The following is a 22,456-nucleotide window of genomic DNA, read 5'->3' on the forward strand; positions in this document are numbered from 1 at the left end:
TGTTTGATAGCGGACCTCTCAGTCAGCTCACGTTTGATCATCCAGCAGCTGAGAGGCTCTCGTCTGATCTAAAACTAAACATTTCTTCATACCTCAGCGCTCAGAGAGCAGCTGAGCGTGATGTTTGGAGTGCAGCCATCATGAAAGAAGAGGAGTTTGACTGCAACATTTCCCTCCGCAGATATCCCATCCACACGCCCAGAGAGGGCTGTTTTGGGGACATGGACGGCCTGCCAGGGGTGAGGAACTACGGCCTGTTAGAGCCTGATGAGCTATATGACGTCTACTGCTACGTGGAGAATATCAATGGTACGATAACAAAAGGAATTCTTAAAATGTACCTTATTTTTCCACTTTTTTGTAATTTTGCAGATTCTCTTCAGTTAAGCTGCTTTCACACTGCTGTGCCGTAACTGCCCTGACAGCCACCTACCAGCATGAACATTTCTTTGTTATTAATAATTTACATTATTTGTTCATTTCAGGGTTTTGAGCATTTGTTTCATTCATCAAAGGTGCTCTTAATTCATTGCATTACTTTTCTGAACTGAGCAACTAAAGATCTTTGACTTCTTGTTAAGTTTGCTTTAACATAAAATTCAGTGACATAATTAGGATTTGAATCTATGTTCATAATTTGGGTTTTGACAAGATGTCATTTAACCATTTTTCTTCAAATGCAGCAAATAACTTCTCTCTTATTGTTCTCACTCTGCACGGTAAATTATTTCTAATAAATGTACTGTACTTCATCTTCTTCAAAGACAGCATGAAGCTCTGCAGCTCATGGAGAATTCTGCACTTTACTCCAAAGAAAAACTTTCTTATTGATCCTATTATCATTTGAAAAGTTGTGCTTCAGCAGAAGGGTCCAAGGAGTCAAAAAAATAGAATAATATAGCAAAAAGCAGCAAGGATTTGACGACCTACAGCCCGCTGCATCTACATGCAGCAAATGGAAAGTGGAACACAAATACACACAGACATGGTTTTAATGTTGTCTACATACTTTTGGCCATGTATTTGTTTACAACCTTCTCACTGACACTGATTCGTTTCTCGATCACAACAATAAAACTAGTGAGTGAAATAAAGGAAAAAAGAGAAATAATGACCCAAACTACCAAAATAAGAATAAAGATATATCTATAAAAAGCGTATAATCATTTATTGCTCTTGATTTCAATCATTTGATGACGCTCCACTCAAAAACCCACTGCGAAGTCACTGAGAAAAGATCATCAGAAGCTGACACACCTGTCTCCTGGTGTACAGGTGAGGTGTTCCATGGCTCCGCCCCCCAGCGTTTCACCTTCTGGGAGGCCAAGGCATACTGTCTGAGTCATGGCGCCGAGCTGGTCACCACGGCTCAGCTGTACGCGGCCTGGAACGACGGACTGAACCTCTGCAGTCCTGGCTGGCTGGCGGATGGGAGCGTGCGCTACCCCATCGTCACCCCCAGAGAGCGCTGCGGGGGCGGCGAGCCTGGCGTCAGAACGGTTTACCGTTACAGCAACCAGACGGGCTTCCCCGAGGCCCACACCAGACACGACGTCTACTGCTTCAGAAGTAAGAGAACAGCGACCAGGTTTATTTATTATTGTTTTATTTATTTTACTGACAGTTAGAACATGATCCAAGTAGTTATATTGCAGCCTGTTTGTATGGAAGCCCTGAAGGGCAAGTGAGAAAAAAACATTTTCACAGATGAAAAAAAAAAAAGTTTCATGTTTGAAATAATAAAAAAAAAATTGGTGAGAAAAAAAATTGCGAGAATTTTTTTTGGGAGGGAGAAAATTGGGGTTTTGCGAGAAAAGAAAAAAATTGCAAAAAAAAATTGAATTTTTTTGCAAGGAAAACATTTTTTCCAATCTGAGGCAAAACAAAATTAGGAAATTAAAAAAAACAACAACAACAAATTGAGAATGAATTTGAAAAGTTCCTGATGCCATACCAATCGGAGTCTATCACTGACAAAAAAAGCACTTTTAATGGGCGTAAATTGATGGCATAAACTGTCACTGCTCCAGCTCTCTCTGTCTCTCAGAACTGGAACCATTTTTTTAAGTTCCTTTTCCAGTTAGTCACTTTGACACAAAAACATGAGGAAATGCATTTGATGAAATATTGAAATGACCCTCTAACTGTTATGATGAAGATCACTTAGGCCATTTCTTCTTTCTAACATGCAAATGAGCTTTCTTGCTAAATTCTCCACCAGGTTTTTCCCGTCGTGGCATTAGGAACCGGTCCAATCAAATCCTGGACTGTATGAATAACATTTTTCTAATTCTGCTCTTTATTCCAGGCGATAATGGCCCCTACACAGAATCTCCTCAGGATTTTCTGGCCACAGAGCCGGAGGACATTGGCCAGGACATTGTTTTCTTAACTAATCCTGCAGAGGAGGAGGAGGAGGAGGAGGTGACGGCCAAGGAGGAGGAGGAGCTGACGGCCAAGGAGGACGAGGAGGAGGAGGAGGAGGAGGAGGAGGAGGTGACGACTAAGGGGGGCGAAGAGATCCAACATGCCCTGACGGCCAACCCTGTGAAGCAGGGCCCGGTGCGGGCTCCAACGTTTGGTTATGACCAGGTGGACATTCATCAGTCTGTCCCTCCTTCACCTGAGCACCAGGAGTCCACAGAGGACACCTGGGAGGTGATAGAGAAGGAGAGCCACCCGGAGTCCCATCAGCCAGCACCCGAAGACAACGCACATCATGACGAGTCCAACACGCTTCCAACAGTTTCTCTGCAGGCTGCTGAGGATTCGTCTGTCCCCTCAGCTGGTGTGACGGCTCCCTCAGAGAGCGCGGGGCCCTTGGAGAGCGCTGGACCCTCGGAGAGCATGGGACCCTCAGAGAGCACGGGACCCTCAGAGAGCACAGGACCCTCAGAGAGCACAGGACCCTCGGAGAGCACGGGGACCTTGGAGAACACAGGGCTCTCAGAGAGCACGGGACCCTCAGAGAGCACAGGACCCTCGGAAAGCACGGGGCCCTCAGAAAGCACAGGGCCCTCAGAGCTTCTTATTTCTGTGACTGAGAGCTCCGACGTTCCAGCTGCAACATCCGCAGCTGACGTCGATGAGCTCCTCAGCAGCTCCGCGGTGCTCCCACAGAACGGCGACCTTCCCGTCCTTCAGGAGGACCACACTCTAGACGTCCACCTGGATGTCTTGTCTGAGGCCGAGCTCGTCTCTGCCAGCACCTCCTCTGATGTTTCAGGGCTGCCAGAGGAGACCAGCGCCGCCTCCGCAGAGGAGACGTTAGCGGTGACCTCTTCACCCCACAGCGAGGACACAGACGTTCACTCCAACACGCTGCCGCCATCGTTTGATCCCAGGACACCTGAGAGCCTCCTGACAGGAGAGGAGTCCGGAGAGGAGAGCGCGGAGACGCCAAACTCTGAGACTCACAGTTCGGTTGGTGTGGACACCTCTGCTACCTCTGAGCAGGTCCCCACACCTGACTCAGGTGAGAGTAAAGACAATAACAAATTTAGGAGGTTATATCAAAGTTATTTTAGTGTCCAAGCTTCAGCCCTGAATGTTAATGCACCCACCAACCCCCCTTTAAAAATCACAAACTATTTTAAAAGAAAACAAAAGTGATCAAAAAAAAGCCAAAACATTACAGAAGAAAAAATAAAAATGCCCAAGATTTTAAGAAAAAAAATCAATAAAACTGTTTTTTAAAAAATGCCAAAAAGTTTTAAAGAAATTATATTGTCAATAGTTTTTCAAAATCACCAAAAGAATTTAAAGGATGAAAAAATATTGCCACAAATGTTTAAAGAAAAAAAATTGCCATCAAATTTTTAACACATCACTTCAGATGACCCCTTTTCTTGACAGTTGATGATCACACCTCAGAGCCTCCACGTGTGACCGCGGAGTCGTCCATCTCGGTCCACGACGATGACGAGGACGCCGACGGCACCTCAGATGATCCGACTGACCAGAGCGGACACGTCCACTCATCAGAACCCCCCACTGTAGACGTCATCACGGCCACAGAAGACTCCAGCGTGAACGCTCCGGTCCTCGACAGCGATCTCGTCACTCTGATGACATCACCCGTACCTGTTACCCTGTCCCCGCCCTCGGTGGAGGTCGAGGCCAGCTCCCCGGAGATTATCACCTTCATACCTGAGAGCAACACGTCACCTGTGGCAGAGGACATCCAGGACAAACTAGAGCAGGAGGTTTTAGGCGAAAAAAACTCAGAGGTGTTTCTCAGCACCACCCAAAATCTCACAGACGGCGATCCGGAGCGAGAAGTCAGAGAGGGATCAGGTGAGGCGTCAGGAGAAAGCTCAGAGGTCACGTCACATCTCCTGCTGACAAACCCAGCTCTCTCAGACAACCGCACGTCTGAGGGAAGCGGCGATGAAGACGCCACTGACGCTCCTCCTCCGTCAGACATAAAAATCACTCTGATCCCTCATCTGACGCTCTCAGCGGGCTGGGAGCCGCAGCCGTCCTCCTCCACGCCGCAGGAGTCTCGCTCTGAGTGGGAGTCCAGCGCCGAGCCGCCCGCCACCGAGGACACTGAGGACGCCTCCAGTGAGCACGAGACCGAGATCACCACCAGCAACATCAATGGTGAGATTAACCCTTTAGGGCCCGCTTTGATATCACACACACTCGTATCGCTCCGTGCACAAAATCAAGCCTTAAAAAATATTGTACATTTATATGATTTTCTGCTTTCATTGAGTTTATTTTTTTAACGAACATCAGTCCTAATCATAAATAACAAATATTCATTACATTTCAGAATTTTTTCCCTTCGATTGCAAGGTTGTTTTTTTTCATGTTGCCAAGTATGTTTTAGATGAAAAAATAATTCACAAATTAATTATTTTCAATATGCTTCATACAAAATAGATTTTGTTTATTACCACAGTCTGGGATATGTCAGTGATGATCAGAAACATTGATTGTGACAGTACACTGAGTGGAAACAGCATGTATTTTCTCCATGTGCCAAATATGATCAAAATTACATCGTCAGGTGGAAAATAGTCAAAATGACAAATTCCAAGTCAAAAGCCCAGAATGACACCCAGAATTAATACAAGTCACGTTTTTCTGCTTTGATGGCTGTGGGATCAAAAATGTCAGTTTGAATGGGTTTCAATGGAGCATTTTTTGACCTTAACAGTCTGAATGTAACTATTTGGTTTCCACGGTGTACTTTAGACTTATTGTAGGAGCTGAGCTGGAAATTCACTGATTGTACTCAAATACACAATCTGGACTAAATTCATGACATGTGCATGAACACAGACAAAATGATCATAGAAATTAAGAATGAAAAATGCCCCAAAAAGTCTCTAAGGGGATAAAAACATAACGTTTTGATGATAAACTGTCTGAACAGAGCACGTTTTGGAGCGAGCTGAGGGGGAGAGCAGCACTGACGAGCCTCAAGTTAAAGTTTGCACATGGCGTCCGGACGAACAGGGAGCCAGGGGTCCGACTGTCACCGCCGACAGCAGCGACGTGACCGTCATGGCTCCCACCGTGTTCCCACAGTATCCGGCGCTGGCGGCCTCGCTGCCGGCGGCCAAAGTGTCTGCTGTGAGACCAGGAGCCACGTCAGGTACCACACACAGACTAAAACACAGCAGGAAGATCCTCACTGTTACAGAAGAGGGGGATTTAAATTAGGGTAATTAGGTAAATTATTGGTCTTACCAATGATTAGTAGTTAAAGACACTGATAACCAATATTTGTACCCGATATGTATTTACAATACAAATTAAGATCTCTCCATCTGTATTTAGAATTTGCAATATAACAAACTTTACTTTTCTTTACTTTACTCTTCTGCTCTTTACTTTTGCTTTCTTGCTTTCTTTCCTTACTTTTCTTTTTTTGTTTGCATATAAATAACATTTCTATAATGTACTACAGTTGGCCAGAAAGGCTGCTTTTCATGGGACAATAGTAAAAAAAAAAAAAAACATTGAGAATAAAAGCACAGAAAATAAAATCAACCATAAAGCAGTAAAAAAAAAAAAATAGTCTGTAGGACATGGAGACAACAAACACAGCTGTTTGGACCCAAAGAGAACAAAGCAAAATGAGAACAAAAAAGACAAGAAACGACCTCAAACCTGATGTAACATCTCCCTCTGCTGGTGTCTCCAGGAAGGGAAATTTAATTTAAAATGAATCCTTTGAAACCCTGAGATTTCTTTCGAAAACAGGGGAACAGGGCAATGAGCAATTTAAGAAGAATTAAACCCAAAAAATATTTTAAAAAATTAACAAAAAAAGTACAAGAAAAATTCTGAAAATTATTTTTTTTAAAAGTAAAAACAACAACAAACAAAAAAGGTATAATTATAATAATTCTGTAAAATGATTTTAAATATTTTATTGAAAAAATGACAAAAATGACTCGGAAAAAGTTATAATTATAATAATGGTGTAACATAATTTTAAACATGTAATGTATGATCATTATATCATAATAAATATATTTTTTACCTAGCTTTTGTCTTTTCCCCCTAGCTTTAAAAAAATAATAATTCTGTAAGTTTACTTATTTCTTGCAGTTTTACCAAGTTTCTCATTGCCTTTTTTTCATATTTTTTGAAGAAATCAAGGTTTAAAGGGTTAAATGCTTGTGAAAGGCACCGGAAAGCAGCAGAATTCAAAATTTTAAAAATGTTAAAGATTGAATATAAGTGAGACAGTAAAAAAAATTCCTCTCTGAGTGTGTTCAGCAGCAAATTGAAATAAATGTTAATTCAGTGTGGAATATAACTTTAATTCAGATAGAAAAGCTGCTAAATCTGGCACAAAGTATAAGATTCATGATAAATAAATAAAAAATAGAACTTGTTTTATGAGCTATCTTCAGCTATCTTCAGTTTCCTCTAAAATAATATTATTTTGAGAGATCAATTTGAATATCAGCGATGTGGAATAATGAATAAAAAGCTCTGTAAATGATAACCATTCTCTCCACACGGCTGCAGACTCCTGCCTGGAGAACCCGTGTCTGAACGGCGGCACTTGTGTGGACGGCGAATCAGCACGGTGTCTTTGCTTGCCCGGATACGGAGGAGACTTGTGCCAGACGGGTTCAGTATCATCTCTCTTTGTTATTTCCAGAAGAAGTTGGTGCTGATTTTATACTCGACTAAACTCTGGTTTCTGGTCGTGTGTGCAGACGTGGAGGTGTGCGAGCCCGGCTGGGAGAAGTTTCAGAGCTTCTGTTATCGTCACTTTGCCAAGAGGCAGAGCTGGGAGGCGGCCGAGCAGCACTGCCGCATGTGTGGAGGACACCTGCTGTCCGTCATGACCCCCGAGGAGCAGGACTACATCAACGGTAAAACATCAAACACCCAAAGAAAACTGCAGAAATCTGGAGGCAAACAAAACTCTTTGCTGGTTTGCAAGTCAATGTGTTTATGTGATGTGTGTTCAAAGAGGGCTGGAAATCAATACGATATGATAATATCACAGTACTTTTGTACACTTTACTGTGTTACAATTATGAAGTCCATCACTCTGTTTTTATCCAAAACTATAAAACTATAAAACTAATTGAACCTAAACATTTTTTGCTCAGTTAACAACAGCACAGTTGTAAATTAACTTTTTTTGTCCACTTGCCACTGTGGTTGGTGCATTCCAAAATCTACCAGCCGCTCAATAGATTGTTATTGTTTTTTTGTGTGTTTTTTGTCTTTTTGGCTAATGAGTGAAGCAAATCTAGCAGCCACTTACATATTTTACCAGCATTTGGCTGGTGACTGGTGCTAATTTCCAACCCTGATTGACACCAAACTTGCTGCAGAGAACCTTCAGACGGTCCGACACAAACCATCGACAAAGATGTTTGATTTATCAAAAACTAAGTCTAAAGTGAATCAAAATGTTGAACTGAATTTTGAAGCATTTTGAATTCTGCCCTCATGCAAACTGTTGCAGCCTGTGGAGAACGGCATCTTTAAACATCAGTAGATCATTGGGTGCAGATTTTCAGGCTAATTGACACTCCCACAGGGGTGGATATATTTCTGGCAGCAGATATGAAACTAATCTGTCGTCTTTTCATTCGTCAGAGTCAGACTCTTTAAAAATCCAAAATCATGAGTTTGTTTTAATTGCGAGTTTCTCAGACGAGACAAAACATCCACCGTCAGCGTCTCCCTTCTTGTTGAAGCCTTGAAGTTGGTGTCTGTATTTCGTCTGCCAACGAGGAACTGAGATATTTATCTCACATTCCTCCAGAGATTGTTTTTTATGCTGCTGGTGGTTACCATGGAAACATCAGATTGATACACACACTGTGTAAAGAGTCGTCTTTACAAAAGCAGTTCACTTCAGAGGAATTTTAAGAGTACTGTTGTATGACCAAAGTCTTTATCTGATCATTTTGGGCCTCAAACAAAAAACGTCAACAAAACACCAGAATAATTGTTCAAAGACAGTATATTTTATCCAGTATCTTGCAGAAATATTACAGTTTTGACTTTAGGTGGTTATCCACCTCTCAAACTGAGATAATTCTGATTATTGATGCTTTTATTTCATCCTGTCTGGACAATTAGAATTCCCTCTTAGCCTATAATTTCAGTCTTGATCTCTTTATACACAAACTTTCCTTCAACTTCAGGAGTAAATTCAAGATTACTGTGATTTTTTTTTTATTTCTTTTTTTTATGGTCGTGCACCTGCTGACAGTAGATATGTGCTGCAGCGTTAAAGCACCTGCAGGTCTCTGATCAGATTTAGTTGTCGTTTGCTTCATTTCTTCTCCATAAAACCTGTGGGGGGCAAAGACTTTATTCTAAAGGAGCAGTGTGAAGGATTTGAGAGATTTATTGACAAAAAAGTATGACTGGTAATATTCCTAACTATGTTAACATTAATTTATAATCACCTGAAACTAAAAAATATTGGATTGGTTTCAAGCCAGGAGAAGGTCTTAATGCAGACCAGTTAAACTAGAACATTTAAGTGGCTTCATGAACGGGGCTTAAATTTGGCTCACTTAGTCTGCTGCTCAGTCAGAGTAAAGAGAATATCTGAAATACAAACACATGCTGTTGGTCTCATGGTGCTTAAGAAAACCATTCATGGAATAGAAAACATCATTACTCGTGTTGCACATTACGCCAAAAAAGTTTTGACCTCCCAAGTGTAAAATTACCCTTAAACATCGTAGCATCTGTCAACAGAAGTCGTTTGGGTATTTTATTGTGTCGAATTTTGTGGCGTGTGATGTAGAAAGGTGAAGTGACTTAAATGTCCTGTGAGCCCTCTCATGTTCTCTCAACTCACATCTTTTTTATTTTCAGATAAATACAGAGAATATCAGTGGATCGGACTGAACGACAGGACCATCGAGGGAGACTTCCGCTGGTCGGATGGGAACCCTCTGGTGAGTTTTACCAAGTGTCCGTAACTTTGTAACTTTGTGTGTTTGACCAGCGTGTCCTCATGGAGAGGTGCGTGTTCCTCATCTAAGCCAAAATTAAAAACACAAGTCCATCCTCAGTGCTTGATTTTTATTCAAAATGCCTGGGATATGTACCTATGTTCCTATTTAATTTTCCTGGTTTTAATCTGCTCAGCTGTACGAGAACTGGTTCAAAGGTCAGCCTGACAGCTACTTCCTGTCAGGCGAGGACTGCGCGGTGATGGTGTGGCACGACGGCGGCCGCTGGAGCGACGTGCCGTGTAACTACCACCTGTCCTACACCTGCAAGAAGGGCATCTGTGAGTTCCCCTGCTCCTCCCATTTTCATTTTGAAATCGCACCACGGCGTACCGATCTGAGTGTTTTGCCTGTTTTTGTTTTTATTTTCCCATCCACCAGCCTCCTGTGGCGAGCCGCCTAAAGTCCCGTACGCTAAGGTGTTCGGGAAGAAACATTTGCGCTACGAGACCAACAGCAAGGTGCGGTACTACTGCGAGGAGGGTTTAGTGCAGAAACTGAATCCTGTCATCAGATGTCTCCCCGGCGGCCAGTGGGAAGAGCCGCTGATCACCTGCCTCCCAAGTAAGTCAGTCAACTGGTGGAGCTTCATCAGCTCGAGGTATTTAATCAATCAATCGATCGATCGATCGATCGATCGATCGATCGATCGATCAATCAATCAGTCAGTCAATCAATCAGACTTTGAACCATCAACTGTTGAGCCATCAAACTCTGAGGCTTTATTTTTTAACTTTATTTTTCTGTTTGTCTCCAAACCTCCAGCACATTCGATAGAGGAGGACGTGGTGACATCACTCCCCTCTCAGCGTGCGGCGGCGGCGGAGGCCGTGGAGGTGACGGGATCGGCCACAGAGAAAGCAGCTCCGCTGTTCTGGGACATTAACTGGAACGTCTGAAGCCATCCAGCCTTTTTTTAAAAAACAACAAAAAACATTATCACCTCCCGTTTTCAGAGACTCTCAGTCCAGTTTATCTTAAACTACGAATCTGATCGTTCAAATTCAAGTCATATAAGAGGCCGCAGCTCTTACAGCCACAGAAAATCTGGAAAACTTGTCATCCAAACACTGATGGAAACTTTAGGAAACTTTGGCCTCATTAAACAACAGAAACGTGTCGCCGAATGAAACAGTCGTCCTCAGAGACAGCAGATGATCCTCCACACTGCTCAAAACGCCAAACAGATGATTTTTAAATCCAGACGTGCTTTGATTGAGCATGCATCCGTCCTGTTTCTTCATTTCTTTGTTTTTAGCGTCAGACATTCAGACATTCAGATTTTTCGTTACTGACAAGCCGATACTTCAGAAAGCTAACTTCATCTCTTCTCCGTGCTCAGTGCTCGTCAGTGAGCCTTTGCCTTTTTTTGTAAAATCCCGACGTCACTTTTGCGCTGTGTGCAGGAACGTCCCAAACACACAAAATAAGAAAAGAGTCTGTGCAGATAAATACACCACCACACACTGAGAGTGCGGCATATCTGAGAGGGATTACTGCAGCATGAGTCCTTGTTTTTTAGGAAAATCCTGCAGTTTCTTTTATGTGCGTCAAGCCTCAGATGCATTCAATCCACTGCAGAAAAAAAACCTCCACCTCATAGATTATGTATAATTTAAATAACAGAATCGCCAGAAAAAATGTTGGTATTGAATGTTTCTGAAATTTATGGTTACGTTACATTGAAACGTTTGTAACCCACCAACATGTCAGCTCAAAATGTATGTGAGAGTGCTCTTTTGTGCGTGTAGATTCTCCCAAATGTTCAAATTATTGCTAAATGTCAGAATCTTTGTGAAAACTGCGACGGTGGGTTTTAAGAACAAATTTATTCTTAAGAACGGTTGATGAATGAGGCCCAGTGTTAACACACCATATGTTAAGTGTTTTGCAGTTATCTGGATTTTGCACATTATGAAGGAAGATTTACACTTAAATTAACTTTTTTTTTCCTTATTTGGAAAATACATCCATGCACAGATCATATTTTAGCACCAGGTGGAAATGGGGTGTGAATATCTCATACTGCAGGGGCAAAGCTTTCATTTGGCCCTGAATGAGTCACCTGTGTGTGGAGGAGAGTCCTGCCACCGATCAGTGAGCACACCTGACGTCAACGTGAGCAATCAGAGTGAAGCTCTCAGTGAACGTGAGTGAACGCTTTCTTCTCGGCCTGCAGTGCCGCTGTGTGTAAAAAGAGTTTTATCAGGTGTGTCTTTACAGTTCGAACTCTTTGAAACTTAAATTAACATCCGTCTTCTGCCTTCTGACACCTTTCACAAGCTATTTGACCTTCTGAAACCCGAGAAAATTGGTTTGATTTCTTTTTAAAATATAGTGGGGAAAAAGGCTATATATATATATATATATATATATTTTTTTTTTTTTTTCAAACTATGTTAGAAAATACATATAAAATGAATACATACATTTTCAGCACATTTTTAGGTCATTTACTTGTTAAGGGGAAAAAACAGCAATGACCATAATTTTCTAAGAATCCCACCTCTTTTTTTTTTTACAAATAATTAAGTGATTTTCTTGTCAAAAATAGAAAAATGCACAGATAGTATTTATAATTTTATTATTTTTGTATTTGAAATTATGTCACAAAAAATGTATGTATTTCTTTCATTTATACATAAGAAATACATACATTTTTCACTTACTTGTGTAGGAGAAAAAAAGCATGAGAATGAGAAGAATGAACCGCAAATTGCAGTTAGTTAAATTAGTAAAAGGTGAGAAGAAAATCATTTAAAAATGAGTTGTAAAGAAGAGGGGGGATTCTTTGGAAATTATCCCCCCAAAAAAAGTAGGGAAAATGCACAGAGAATTAGATTTCTAATTATAATATTTTTGTATTTGAAATTATGTCAGAAAAAATATGTAGAACAAATACATAACATACGTAATTTTCTTGCCAATTTTTTTTTTTTTTTTTACTTATTTTCTCATTCTCTTTTTTTTTTTGAAAGAAATCGAATATTGTTTCAAAGGGTCAATGTAGAGCAGAAAATTATTGTTGTCTCAAAACCGCAGATGGGCTGAAAATTTAACCAGTGTTTAATTTAAGGAGATAAAATAGGCTGCGTCCTCTCCAGTTCTTTTTAAAATCATTTTTATTGTAAGGAGAGAAAGTTTTGACAAGGAAATAAACAAGATATCATCTGTGCATACGACTGCACTCGAGGCTCGTCCTCTTGTGCTTTTCTTCAGGTGTGTCTGTCTTTTGGGTTTTTTGGTTTTTTTAAGATGAACTGTATCTGTATTTGGCCAAAAGTGTTTTTGGCATTCAGCCTCCTGGTCACAGAGTTTAATTTGAAATGTATCAGTGACTTTTTACTGGCTCTGAGCTGACGGCTGTTCTTCGGGGATCAGAACAAACAATGTCTCATCGACTGTATCTTTTCTAGTTTTTAAAGAAGTGCTGTAATAGACACTGTAACAGTAACAATGCAGGTGATGTTAATTGTTAATCTAACGAGCACATAATAGATAAATGCACATGTAGAGTTAATCTAGTAATAGTGGATCCAATGAGAAAGAAGAAATACAGTGTCATTTTTAAAATGTAGTTTGAATTTTCACTGGTTTTTTTTTTGTTGATTTGACTGTATAAAATTAACATTAAAATATTCATAAAAATCTATTTGTAATATATATCATAATCACACGGCTCCTGGCCTTATTAACATATAATGTTTTATCTGATTTGACTTTGCGTCGGTGTTTTTGTCACCTCGCAGCATATTTAAGCAGTTTAAAAATGATGGACAATTATTTACAACAAATCAATACGCTGACATGAGGACACGTTTATTTAATAAATTATATTACATGTAATTAATTTACAGATAATCAAGCTCATCCTTACAGTAACCAACGGTGTTATTTACAGTTCAGAGTTTTAGCGTCTTTGAGTGAGCTCACACGAAGCCGTGCAGTCTGGTGTTGAATGGACACGCTGGCAGGCAAAGTATTAGACCCCAAATTTCACATTTGAACTTGCCTTTACCTTCATTAGGTGGGTTTCTATTAACCCTCAAATTCGGCATATTGAAAAAATACACCAAATATCTGTCAGCTGGACCTTCATAAGCAGCTGCAAGAGCTTTTCACTTTATTATCCTGGTGATGCAGTATTACCAGGCGGGTTTCCATTAACTCTCAAATTGCACAAGTTAAAACTGCATCATGTCATTTAAAAAAAAAAACACACACAACAACCTCCCATTTATTGCATGAATTTTTTTATGCTCACATGAGGTGGTATTTCAGGCGATTCAAAAAAAGCCATATCTGGCAAAACTGTTATGTAAACTCTTTTTTGGCTTTTATAAAAGCTCGGGCATGATGCAGCAGAAGCTACAAGAGCTGTTATTATTATTATTGCATCGCACTACTCTTCAAAAGTTGAGCAGATCATGTGGAAGTTTTGAATCCACAATTCCTCTGTGAAATCGTAGACCATCAGCTCCCAGAAATCTCTCGTACGCAGCCGCTCCCACATATAAAGGGCTCCATTATGGCTCCATAACACGCCTATGTGGCCTTTGATTGGAAATAATGACGGCTAGTGTGGTGGCTGCAATAGAAATAAAGCTGCTAATGTTTTGAACATCCATCACTATGGCAACTGGGATGTTATCACCAGAGAAGAAGTCACACATCACTCAGTGGAAACACAGTCAGCTCCACATTGTGTTTTATCCACATTTACAAAATATCGCTTAAGTTTTGCACAAATCTGTAAAGGAAACCCTCCTAGTGACAATGAAGAAACATGTATGTTATCACAGGTTTAGTTTAAGCTGATTGTGTATTTAAAACATGTTTTACTTTCATTCTTCTCCATTCTCCATTAGTCACCTGCCTCCAAAATAAGCGGGATGAAAGAAGTGAAAAAAAAATTCTCTTTATATCTCAGTTTAAAATATACCTAACGTGTTTTCAAATGGAACGAGCCTTGTCCAAATACTTCAGGTCTGAAGAAGTTCTGAGCTTTAACTTCTTCTCATTTTTGCGGCATCCTGGAGTGTCAGCAGCAGACACAGAAGGATACCCAGAGCCTGATATTTAGACATTGAAGTCCACTGACAAAGTGGCAACATGTGAGGACTCGGGATGAGAACGTGTTGATAATCTGCGTCAAAATGACGTTGGCATGAGACATTGGATTTTGGTAACTAAACAATCCAATTTAAAACCAATCAATGTTAACATCATCTGTTGTCAGTATTGTTTGTTAAATTCGTGTTTGGATTACATGTTGTCTTTAACATTGATGTCACGTCCTAAATCAAACCAAATATCAGCATCTAACGGCCTCTGTGGACAGCTGCAATGTGACTAATTCAGGTTTAAATATGATAAATTTCAAGTAAACTCTTATAATTGTGCTGTCAGTGAATGTCTGCAGTTTCAGATGGAGGTTTCTCGCGGTGGGTCAGGCTGTGAATGTTGTGAGGTGAAATCGTGGCCTTTCAGCTCTGTTGAGGCACTGATAGAGGTTGGGTTTTTTTTTGTTTTTGTTTTTTTTGGCTACCTGTAGCAATAAGCGCCGTACAGATGAGTCATCTTGTTGGGGAACCCAAATGAGCGCACCCCTGCCTCGGGGATGCCCCCGCAGTGCTCCCTGGGATTGTTAATGGGAAACCGTACGCTGCCGTCCCTCAGCCAGCCGCCATCACACTGGTCGTACTTTTGGAAATGCCAGGCAGCGTAAAGCTGGCCGACCAACGCCAGCTCGGCGCCCTGACGCTGACACGCGTGTCCTGCCTGCTCGAAGGAGAAAGACCCCGAAATGTAGTAGACAGAGCCTGTGAGAGGAGGAAAGATTTATGGAAAGACATCATCAGAAGCTTCCCATCATTCATCAGCTCACACAGTTCATCTAGAAACAGAGAAGTGGTCTGAGGCCACGTTTAGACGACAGCAGCCCTGCTAAAAACCTTAAAGTCTTTCCTTTGCATTTTAAAAAAAATCTGCATTCATATGATAACATTGTTAGCACGATCCTCGCGTATCCACAAAAACAATGAAAACACTGTATTCTGCATGTTGGCGGTGTAACTTTGTAATAACACACCATAGAAGAAGACTACACACGTGCAAAGTGCAGCTGTGATGTCACCGTTCTCAAGGGATCATCGCCAGTTTCTACGGCGACAGAAGGGGTGGCGTTTTCAGAAAATTACACTCTGGAAACCGGTTTCAAAAGTTTACATCTTCAGGCCCCCAAAACGCCGTTATCGTCTGAATGAAAGGCCAAACCACAGCAAAAGTTCGAAGTTTCATGCAAGAACCACTAGCGTCTTAACGACCCATAAGTTCTGTTTCTTACAAATTTGGCACATTTTTCCAACAGCAGAAGTTTGCAGATGGACAAATGTTTTCCCATAAACTCCCATGAACTTTTTCATCATGTCACAATCTCAGCTGTGGTCGTGTCAGTGAACACATTTTACATGCACACTAATATTCCCAATAATTCCAAATATGACAACAATGTGAGGCACAAGCGACAGGCGTTCCATATTTTGACATGAAAAATGACATCAGCACAGCTGCGTGCAACCTGAAATATTAATGAAACAGTTTAATCGGCTGTGTAAACAGCTAAGTGGGAGTATTGTCTCTTCTAGATTAAACCAAAATATTTTGTGCATGTAAACATTGTTGTTCTGCCTCTCGTTTCAGCCCCTTCAATGGCTTTCAATTCCCTACCTGTCCTCCAGATGCCCTCAGACCTCACCACAGGTCCTAGACACCTGAACCTGATTCACCTGCAAACCTGTTTCCACCTCAGCTCATCAGCCCTCCAGAAACCGCTTTCCTGCCGTTCCCATCACCTGGCTCTCCCTGCTCCACGCTCACCTGCTCCTCATTTCCCTACAAAGCCTTTTTGTCCCACTCAGCTGCAAATCTGTGAGTATTGCTGTGTGCCACGCGATATATAGGCTATATATGTAGATATAGTGTATATATTCTTTTATTTTTTTATATATATATATATGTGTATATATACTTTTTTTTTTTTTTTTCGGGGGGAGTTGCGTGGCAGGCAGCAGACACCACCAGCACCACCACATCCAACCAATTTTATAGTGCAAATCCCGGTGTCTCTGTTACACTTCAATGTTGTCATAATTCGTGTTATTAATATTCCAGAATATGCCTCGGGCACCAGAATGGCTAGATCCAACCCTGTCGCTTCTTCTTCACTAGGGAGTGTTCAGTATCTTATTCTTTAGCATCAGGACGTGTGTCGTTGACCATCAGTCAGGCTGTTAAACTAGACGCAAAATGCCAAAAAAAAATTCGGACAGTCCGATCTTGTCGAATTAAGGTCGTCGGGCCTCCTGGACCCAACGTTGATTTATGTCACACTACAAGAGCGTTTGTCGTTCTTGTTGTTCATATTCAGGTCCAACGTTGTGCCATGGTTGGCGGCGATGTAATCAGGTCAAAATAAGGCTGAATTCATGTAGTCTGTAGAGGCCTTTAGCTTATGTACCCTCATCCTACGAAAAAAGTCCCTGAACTCTAAGTCCCTGTCTGCGTTCACGTCCTGTCCCTGCAGCTGCACACCCACCCGTCTCACCAGCAGATCCGATTGTTCTGTCAGCCTACGATCGGTCCCACGCTCACACTGCAGCGGCTAAAGGTCAGACTGCAGCGGCTAAAGGTCGCACTGTTGCATCACAAAGTTGACATTCATTAACACCACAAAACAAAACAAAACCATTTCAGTGCAGAAACAAGTCGAAATCTCACTGAAACCAAACAGCACAGAGCAGCAGCTGCATGACGACGGCCAGCTGGCAACTGACCTCTTCAAACTCAGTTTTAACGACATTCATAGATGTTTAGAAACGTCTTTTTTTACCCTTTAACCCTTTGAAACCTGGAGCCACATCACTTCTGCTGTGGTGCTTTTAGACATTGTTTATAAATATTTTAACCTTTGACCTCTCAGCACATTGGTGCAGTTTCCTTCAAAAACATGGAAAAAGAAAATGAGCAACCCAGAAAGAAATGCTCTACAAACTGCAAGAAATAAGTACATTTAAAAAATATTTTTAAAAAGTGAGGGAAAATCTAATTTATAATCATCTTAATTACATATTTAAAATAATGTTACAGAATTATAATACTTTTTAACACTATTTAATTGTTTTTTAATTGTTTTAATTTATTTATTTAGTCTTTTTGTTTGATAATCAGGCCAGGTTGTTCAGGATTCAAAAGGTTAAGATCCAGAGCAACTCTTCTTTGCACAAAGTAAAACTCCAATTTGCTTTCAGGCTTTCTGTCAGTACATTAAACTAAACGCTGATTGGAGCCTCAGCCCCCAAAGCTTACCGGACGGCTGAGAGGTGAAGCAGAAAGCGTCAAAACGATCGTAGTTTTTGTCTTTTGCTCCGTAATTGCGGATGCCGGGGAGCATCTCTCCTCCACAGGCAGGTCGAGGGTGAATGATAGGATAATGAACGCTCCCATCATGGAGCCAGCCGGCGTTACACCAGTCCAGACCCTCAGTCCACGCTGCAGGAGGAGAACATGATGATATGAGAGAGCTGATTCACCTGCAGACGTTTTTTTTTTTTTTGTTTTTAAATCAGTTGCACAGTGTGTTACCTCTGTAGAGCTGGCTGTATGACGCTAACATGCCATCCTGCTCGGCGCAAGCCTCTTTAGCCTCACGGAAAGTGAATCTGTAGCGGCCGCTTTTACTCTGATACGGGAACACCACACCTGGAGACAGAAACCGTTTGTCAGAGTTTATGTTCTTACACGTATACTGTTAACTATAAATCCTGTCTTTTATCAAACATGTTATTCCAAACCATAAACGCCAAGCCCTGATTAAATCCTGCACCGGTGTGGGTGTACCAACAATCACATTAATCTATAATTTTTTTAAAGATTGATTTTTGAATTGTGCATTTTGTGTGCAGAGCAATAGGAGTGTATATGATAACAAAGTGCTCCCTAAAGGTTAAAACTACAACTGATAACAGTAATATACAACCTATTCTGTCATTTTCCTGTAACCAGTAGGGACGTTAATTTAGTAACTAATTTTCTTACATATTTTACATCATTATTACCATGAACACGTGGTGCATTCCTTAAGTTTAACATTTTAAGATGACACTGCACTCCGTATTGCTTCAGTTACCTTCAATCCTCACGGTAATGACAACACTTTCGTCCTCGATGCCGTTGACAAGCTCACAGCGATACCTGCCGCCGTCCTCCAGCTCCAGACGACTGAGCTGCAGGGAGGCGTCCATGGTGTGAGCCTTTCGGAGAGAAGCCCGCGGGCCAAGAAGGCCGTATGGTTTGTGGGCCACTGCGTTTGATATCATGATGATGTTCTCCTGCCCCACCTGCTCCGGCTCCAGCTTTGTCCATTTCACTTTGTAATGGTTGGGTTTGGTTCTCAAGATGCACGGCAAGGTGACGTTTTCTCCCCTTCGAGCCACAACCTCGGCGTACACCGGCGGCTCGAGGAGGTACTTCAGCTTATTGGATGCTGCGAGAGAACAAGGATCCAGAAGGTTTCAGTGACACAAAGTGTAAGTGATTCCCTTACTTGCTCTGTGTTAACCTGTTACACAAGTCTGTCCATCCAAAATTTGTAAAATAGCACCACTTTGTCAGGGCTTTTGGTTTGATGGCAATACCAAACCAAAAAATGTAATGTTTTTCTTCAACATGTGCCTCCTTCCACTAATCCTAACCGTCCGTGCCAGCATGTGCGTTTGTTGACATCCCCGCATTAGTTGCCATGTGCTTGTCTAAACATAACCACGTGCAGCGTCATCCCACCGTGTGCTTGTGTTGACATCACAGTAGCGGCACCCTAGAACATCAACAGCAGAAGGACACCGAGACACACAGAGAAGAATATGTAGACGCAGAAGTCCACTGCAAAGAGGCAACATGTGATGAGTTGGGATGAGCAACCAGACTGCAGTGGAAATCCTTTTTAGTCTTTTCTAGGTCACATGATGCTATAGCCATGTGCTTGTCAGTAGGAACTGGCTCCCTCGTGATGCAGCAGGTGCTGAAAGAGGTTTTATTGCATCACATAACTCTTCAAAAGTTGAGTGGATCAACCGGAAGTTTTGAATCCACAATTCCTCTGTGAAATCGTGGAGTATCATCTCCTAGAAATCTCTCATATGTGGTTGCTCCCACGTATAAGGGGCTCACCTTTGCATCATCACTCCATAACACGCCTATGTGGCCCTGGATTGGAAATAATGACAGCTAATGTGGTGGCTGGAATAAAAATAAAGCTGCTAATGTTTTGAACATCCATCGCCATGGTTACTGGGATGTTGTCACCAGAGGAGAAGTTACAGAACATCAATAAGTGGAACACAGTCAGCTACACATTGAGTTTCATCCATATCTGTAATGGAGTGACATGAATGAGTGTACCTGCTGTGTTGGAGGTGTACAGAGCTGCAGACAAGCTGAAGCAGCTGCATGCAAACAGAAGAATCGCGGCACAGCTCATCATGAAGCGAGTCGATTTTTCAGCTCCTGCAGCTCAGAAGAAAAAAGCACAGACCCAGATTCAGTCTTTGGAGCACAAAACCAAACACACCTGCTCACACAGCGTGAGGAGAAACTGTGAATCTGGCAATAAATCCAACAGTTCATGCACCTGTTCCACATCAGCATGTTAGTCACAAACAGCTTTTGACCCTTAGTGAGAAATCAGCAGAGTTGAAGGAAGAAAAATAACCTGTGAGAAGACGTGGGCTCATCCTCCTGCGTTGTCCCACATGACGACGGTGTTTTCAAAGTGTCTGAATCTCAGGATGGTTCATAACTTTGGGAAGAAGCTGCGGTCCATCCCTCGTCTGTCAGAGCCCTGAATGTTCAGCTGACAGTTCATCTCTCTCTCACCCCCGCCTCCTCTCCTCTCTCTGGTCATATGGTCCCGTCTGTGCTCTCAGTGTGTAAACGGGATTGTTGTCCTCTCTGCTCCAGATGTTGAAAGCTTCAGCATGTCGTCTTTGTCTCCGTTTCTCTCTTTTTCTCAGTTTCCAAACCTGATATTGAAATTTAAAATCTGCAGAAACAGAAACTGTTCTGCTTGCAATGGTTTGGACGTTTTACGCTTGTCAGACTTTTGGTACCTACATCTTTACGAGCTGACTGAATCCAGTTTGCACCCAACTTTACTTTAGTGTTGCGCCCATCTGACATCTGAAGGTCGTAGATCTCGACTTGGTTGTGTTGATGAGCTTTGATGTGGAAAAATGGAAACAAGGTAAAGGCTACAAACAAGATGGGCTGCATTCTGATGAGCATTTAAACAAGAGGTTGATAGCTGTTTACACTTAATTTATATCTTTATTTAGTTTTTTTAAAAAAAATGCTTTTTATCTACCGACGCTCTTCCGATTTTGTTAATATTTAATCTAGGTGACTACATGGACAGTTAATATATCATATTACACTTTACATGTGATCAAAATTCACATTTAGTTTAAAGTTTCTTACCACTGACCTTACATTTTTATGCATTTATGTTCTTACATTATTTTAGACTCATCAAAGCACAGGCTATTGTCCACAGAAATATCTGCATGTTTGTGGCATTAATATGGGAAATCAGAGGTTTTTCCTGCAAAGTGTGTCACAAACGTGTTGAATCAAACGCAAATGATTTTTTTTTTTTTAATCTTTTTATTTCTTCTTCTGGAAGGAAAATTCAAGGACCAAAAAGTACATGTACCAGGGAAGAATAAATATGGCGTTAATGTGTAATTTTCAGACCCTATTTGACCAATAATGTCTCATTCCCATGCTGAGTGCTATATTGGCCCCTGCTGTCACAGCATATTGCAGCATACAGTGTGTACGGTGATGAGCCATCACTGAGCCCTGCGGACAACAAGCCTGCCTGTGTCTCCTAACCTTTCCCAGAAGGCCGCTGCCAGAGAGGACTATAGCGTGCATTCAGCCATCTTTGTTGGTGCCCACAGAGCTCTGGGGTCGGCGGGAGAGGAAGCTGTGTCGGCTCTGGTTTCCTCTGCCGCCGTGGCCCCTCGGGGCACAAGGGCCGCATTGTGATGGTCACGGTCTCCACGCAGTGACAGCGGGCGGCGGTCACACAAACACGGTGCAATGTGGAAAAAAGATGAAATAATGGGATTCCTCTGTTTTTGCTTGTGTTGCTGCTCCATTGTGCTCCGTCATCAATGGGACTCTTTATCGCTCTCCAATTAGTATTCACCCAAACACCTCGAGGTGAAAACTGCCAACTGTCTCTGCACTGCTCCGTCTGTCCATCCATCTATCCATCCATCTATGTCTGCAGTCACTTTTTGCATTGTCAGGAGTCTACATGCACGGAAAGTTAACCATCTGAAACCTGAACATTTGATTTCTTGCAAAAACATGAGGAGACGGCAATCTATCTATCTATCTATCTATCTATCTATCTATCTATCTATCTGTCTATTTATCTGTCTATCTATCAGCATTTCCCGTGGTCCTTTAAAACCTTTTGTCTGGGTCTGACATGATCAAAAGTGATGAAACGTTCGAAACAGTTCCATCTTCCGTGTCGAAATCACCATCCCTAAGTGTGGGCTCACTTAAAGTTATGATATGTATGTAACTGATGAGAGTTGGACAGTTTTTTTGCTCCAACACTTCGGTCCAGGGCATTGTATTATAACAACTTCCAGCTGAAATGGTACATTTTGGTGAGCCCTTTGACATTTTCTCCAGTGCTGCCATCAGGCTGAGATGTCCCCTCATACACGTTGAGACGTTGTCAGTTTTGGACACTGTTGGTGTCTGCCATTCAGCATACTCTGCAGATTACAGGTGATAAAAATCATCAGATTGTGGTCACATTATGAGGTAAACTGTGCAGAGCTGCTCATGGACCTTCAGCCTTTTGGTCTTGTTAAAGACTAAAAATGTAGCACCTTCATAGAGCTTCTGGG

At 41.7% G+C, this 22,456-nt stretch overlaps 2 protein-coding genes across 2 annotated transcripts in view; one reads left to right on the top strand and one right to left on the bottom strand.

The window, feature by feature from the left end:
• Positions 1-11,796, top strand: part of bcan (brevican) — a 30,089-nt gene extending 18,293 nt beyond the window's left edge. Inside the window, exons 7-17 of the mRNA XM_042489814.1 lie at positions 182-309; positions 1,276-1,569; positions 2,309-3,475; positions 3,856-4,605; positions 5,387-5,608; positions 6,997-7,101; positions 7,191-7,349; positions 9,328-9,410; positions 9,604-9,748; positions 9,849-10,031; positions 10,233-11,796. Coding sequence (XP_042345748.1) covers positions 182-309; positions 1,276-1,569; positions 2,309-3,475; positions 3,856-4,605; positions 5,387-5,608; positions 6,997-7,101; positions 7,191-7,349; positions 9,328-9,410; positions 9,604-9,748; positions 9,849-10,031; positions 10,233-10,366 — 3,370 coding nt within the window. The 3' untranslated portion in view covers positions 10,367-11,796. The remainder of the gene's footprint in view (positions 1-181; positions 310-1,275; positions 1,570-2,308; positions 3,476-3,855; positions 4,606-5,386; positions 5,609-6,996; positions 7,102-7,190; positions 7,350-9,327; positions 9,411-9,603; positions 9,749-9,848; positions 10,032-10,232) is intronic.
• Positions 11,797-14,360: 2,564 nt separating this feature from the next.
• On the bottom strand, positions 14,361-20,343 carry hapln2 (hyaluronan and proteoglycan link protein 2). Its single transcript, XM_042490618.1, has 6 exons — positions 20,236-20,343; positions 19,926-20,030; positions 18,655-19,011; positions 18,111-18,227; positions 17,835-18,017; positions 14,361-15,289 (listed from the first exon to the last, which is right to left on the bottom strand). The coding sequence occupies exons 1-6, from the start codon at positions 20,255-20,257 to the stop codon at positions 15,012-15,014; spliced, it is 1,062 nt and encodes a 353-aa protein (XP_042346552.1). The 5' UTR covers positions 20,258-20,343; the 3' UTR covers positions 14,361-15,011.
• Between the last annotated feature and the right edge of the window lie 2,113 nt (positions 20,344-22,456).

Source organism: Plectropomus leopardus, chromosome 7, assembly GCF_008729295.1.
Source record: "Plectropomus leopardus isolate mb chromosome 7, YSFRI_Pleo_2.0, whole genome shotgun sequence".
Classification (NCBI taxonomy): domain Eukaryota; kingdom Metazoa; phylum Chordata; class Actinopteri; order Perciformes; family Serranidae; genus Plectropomus; species Plectropomus leopardus.

What these genes read in the sequence shown, in the direction of transcription:
- hapln2 (XM_042490618.1), bottom strand. Translation starts at nt 20,257, where the DNA reads ATGAGCCCACGTCTTCTCACAG. An exon ending in GAGCCCACGTCTTCTCACAG is followed by an intron (nt 20,031 to 20,235) that starts GTTATTTTTCTT and finishes TCTGAGCTGCAG; the next exon opens with GAGCTGAAAAATCGACTCGC. An exon ending in GTACACCTCCAACACAGCAG is followed by an intron (nt 19,012 to 19,925) that starts GTACACTCATTC and finishes GTTCTCTCGCAG; the next exon opens with CATCCAATAAGCTGAAGTAC.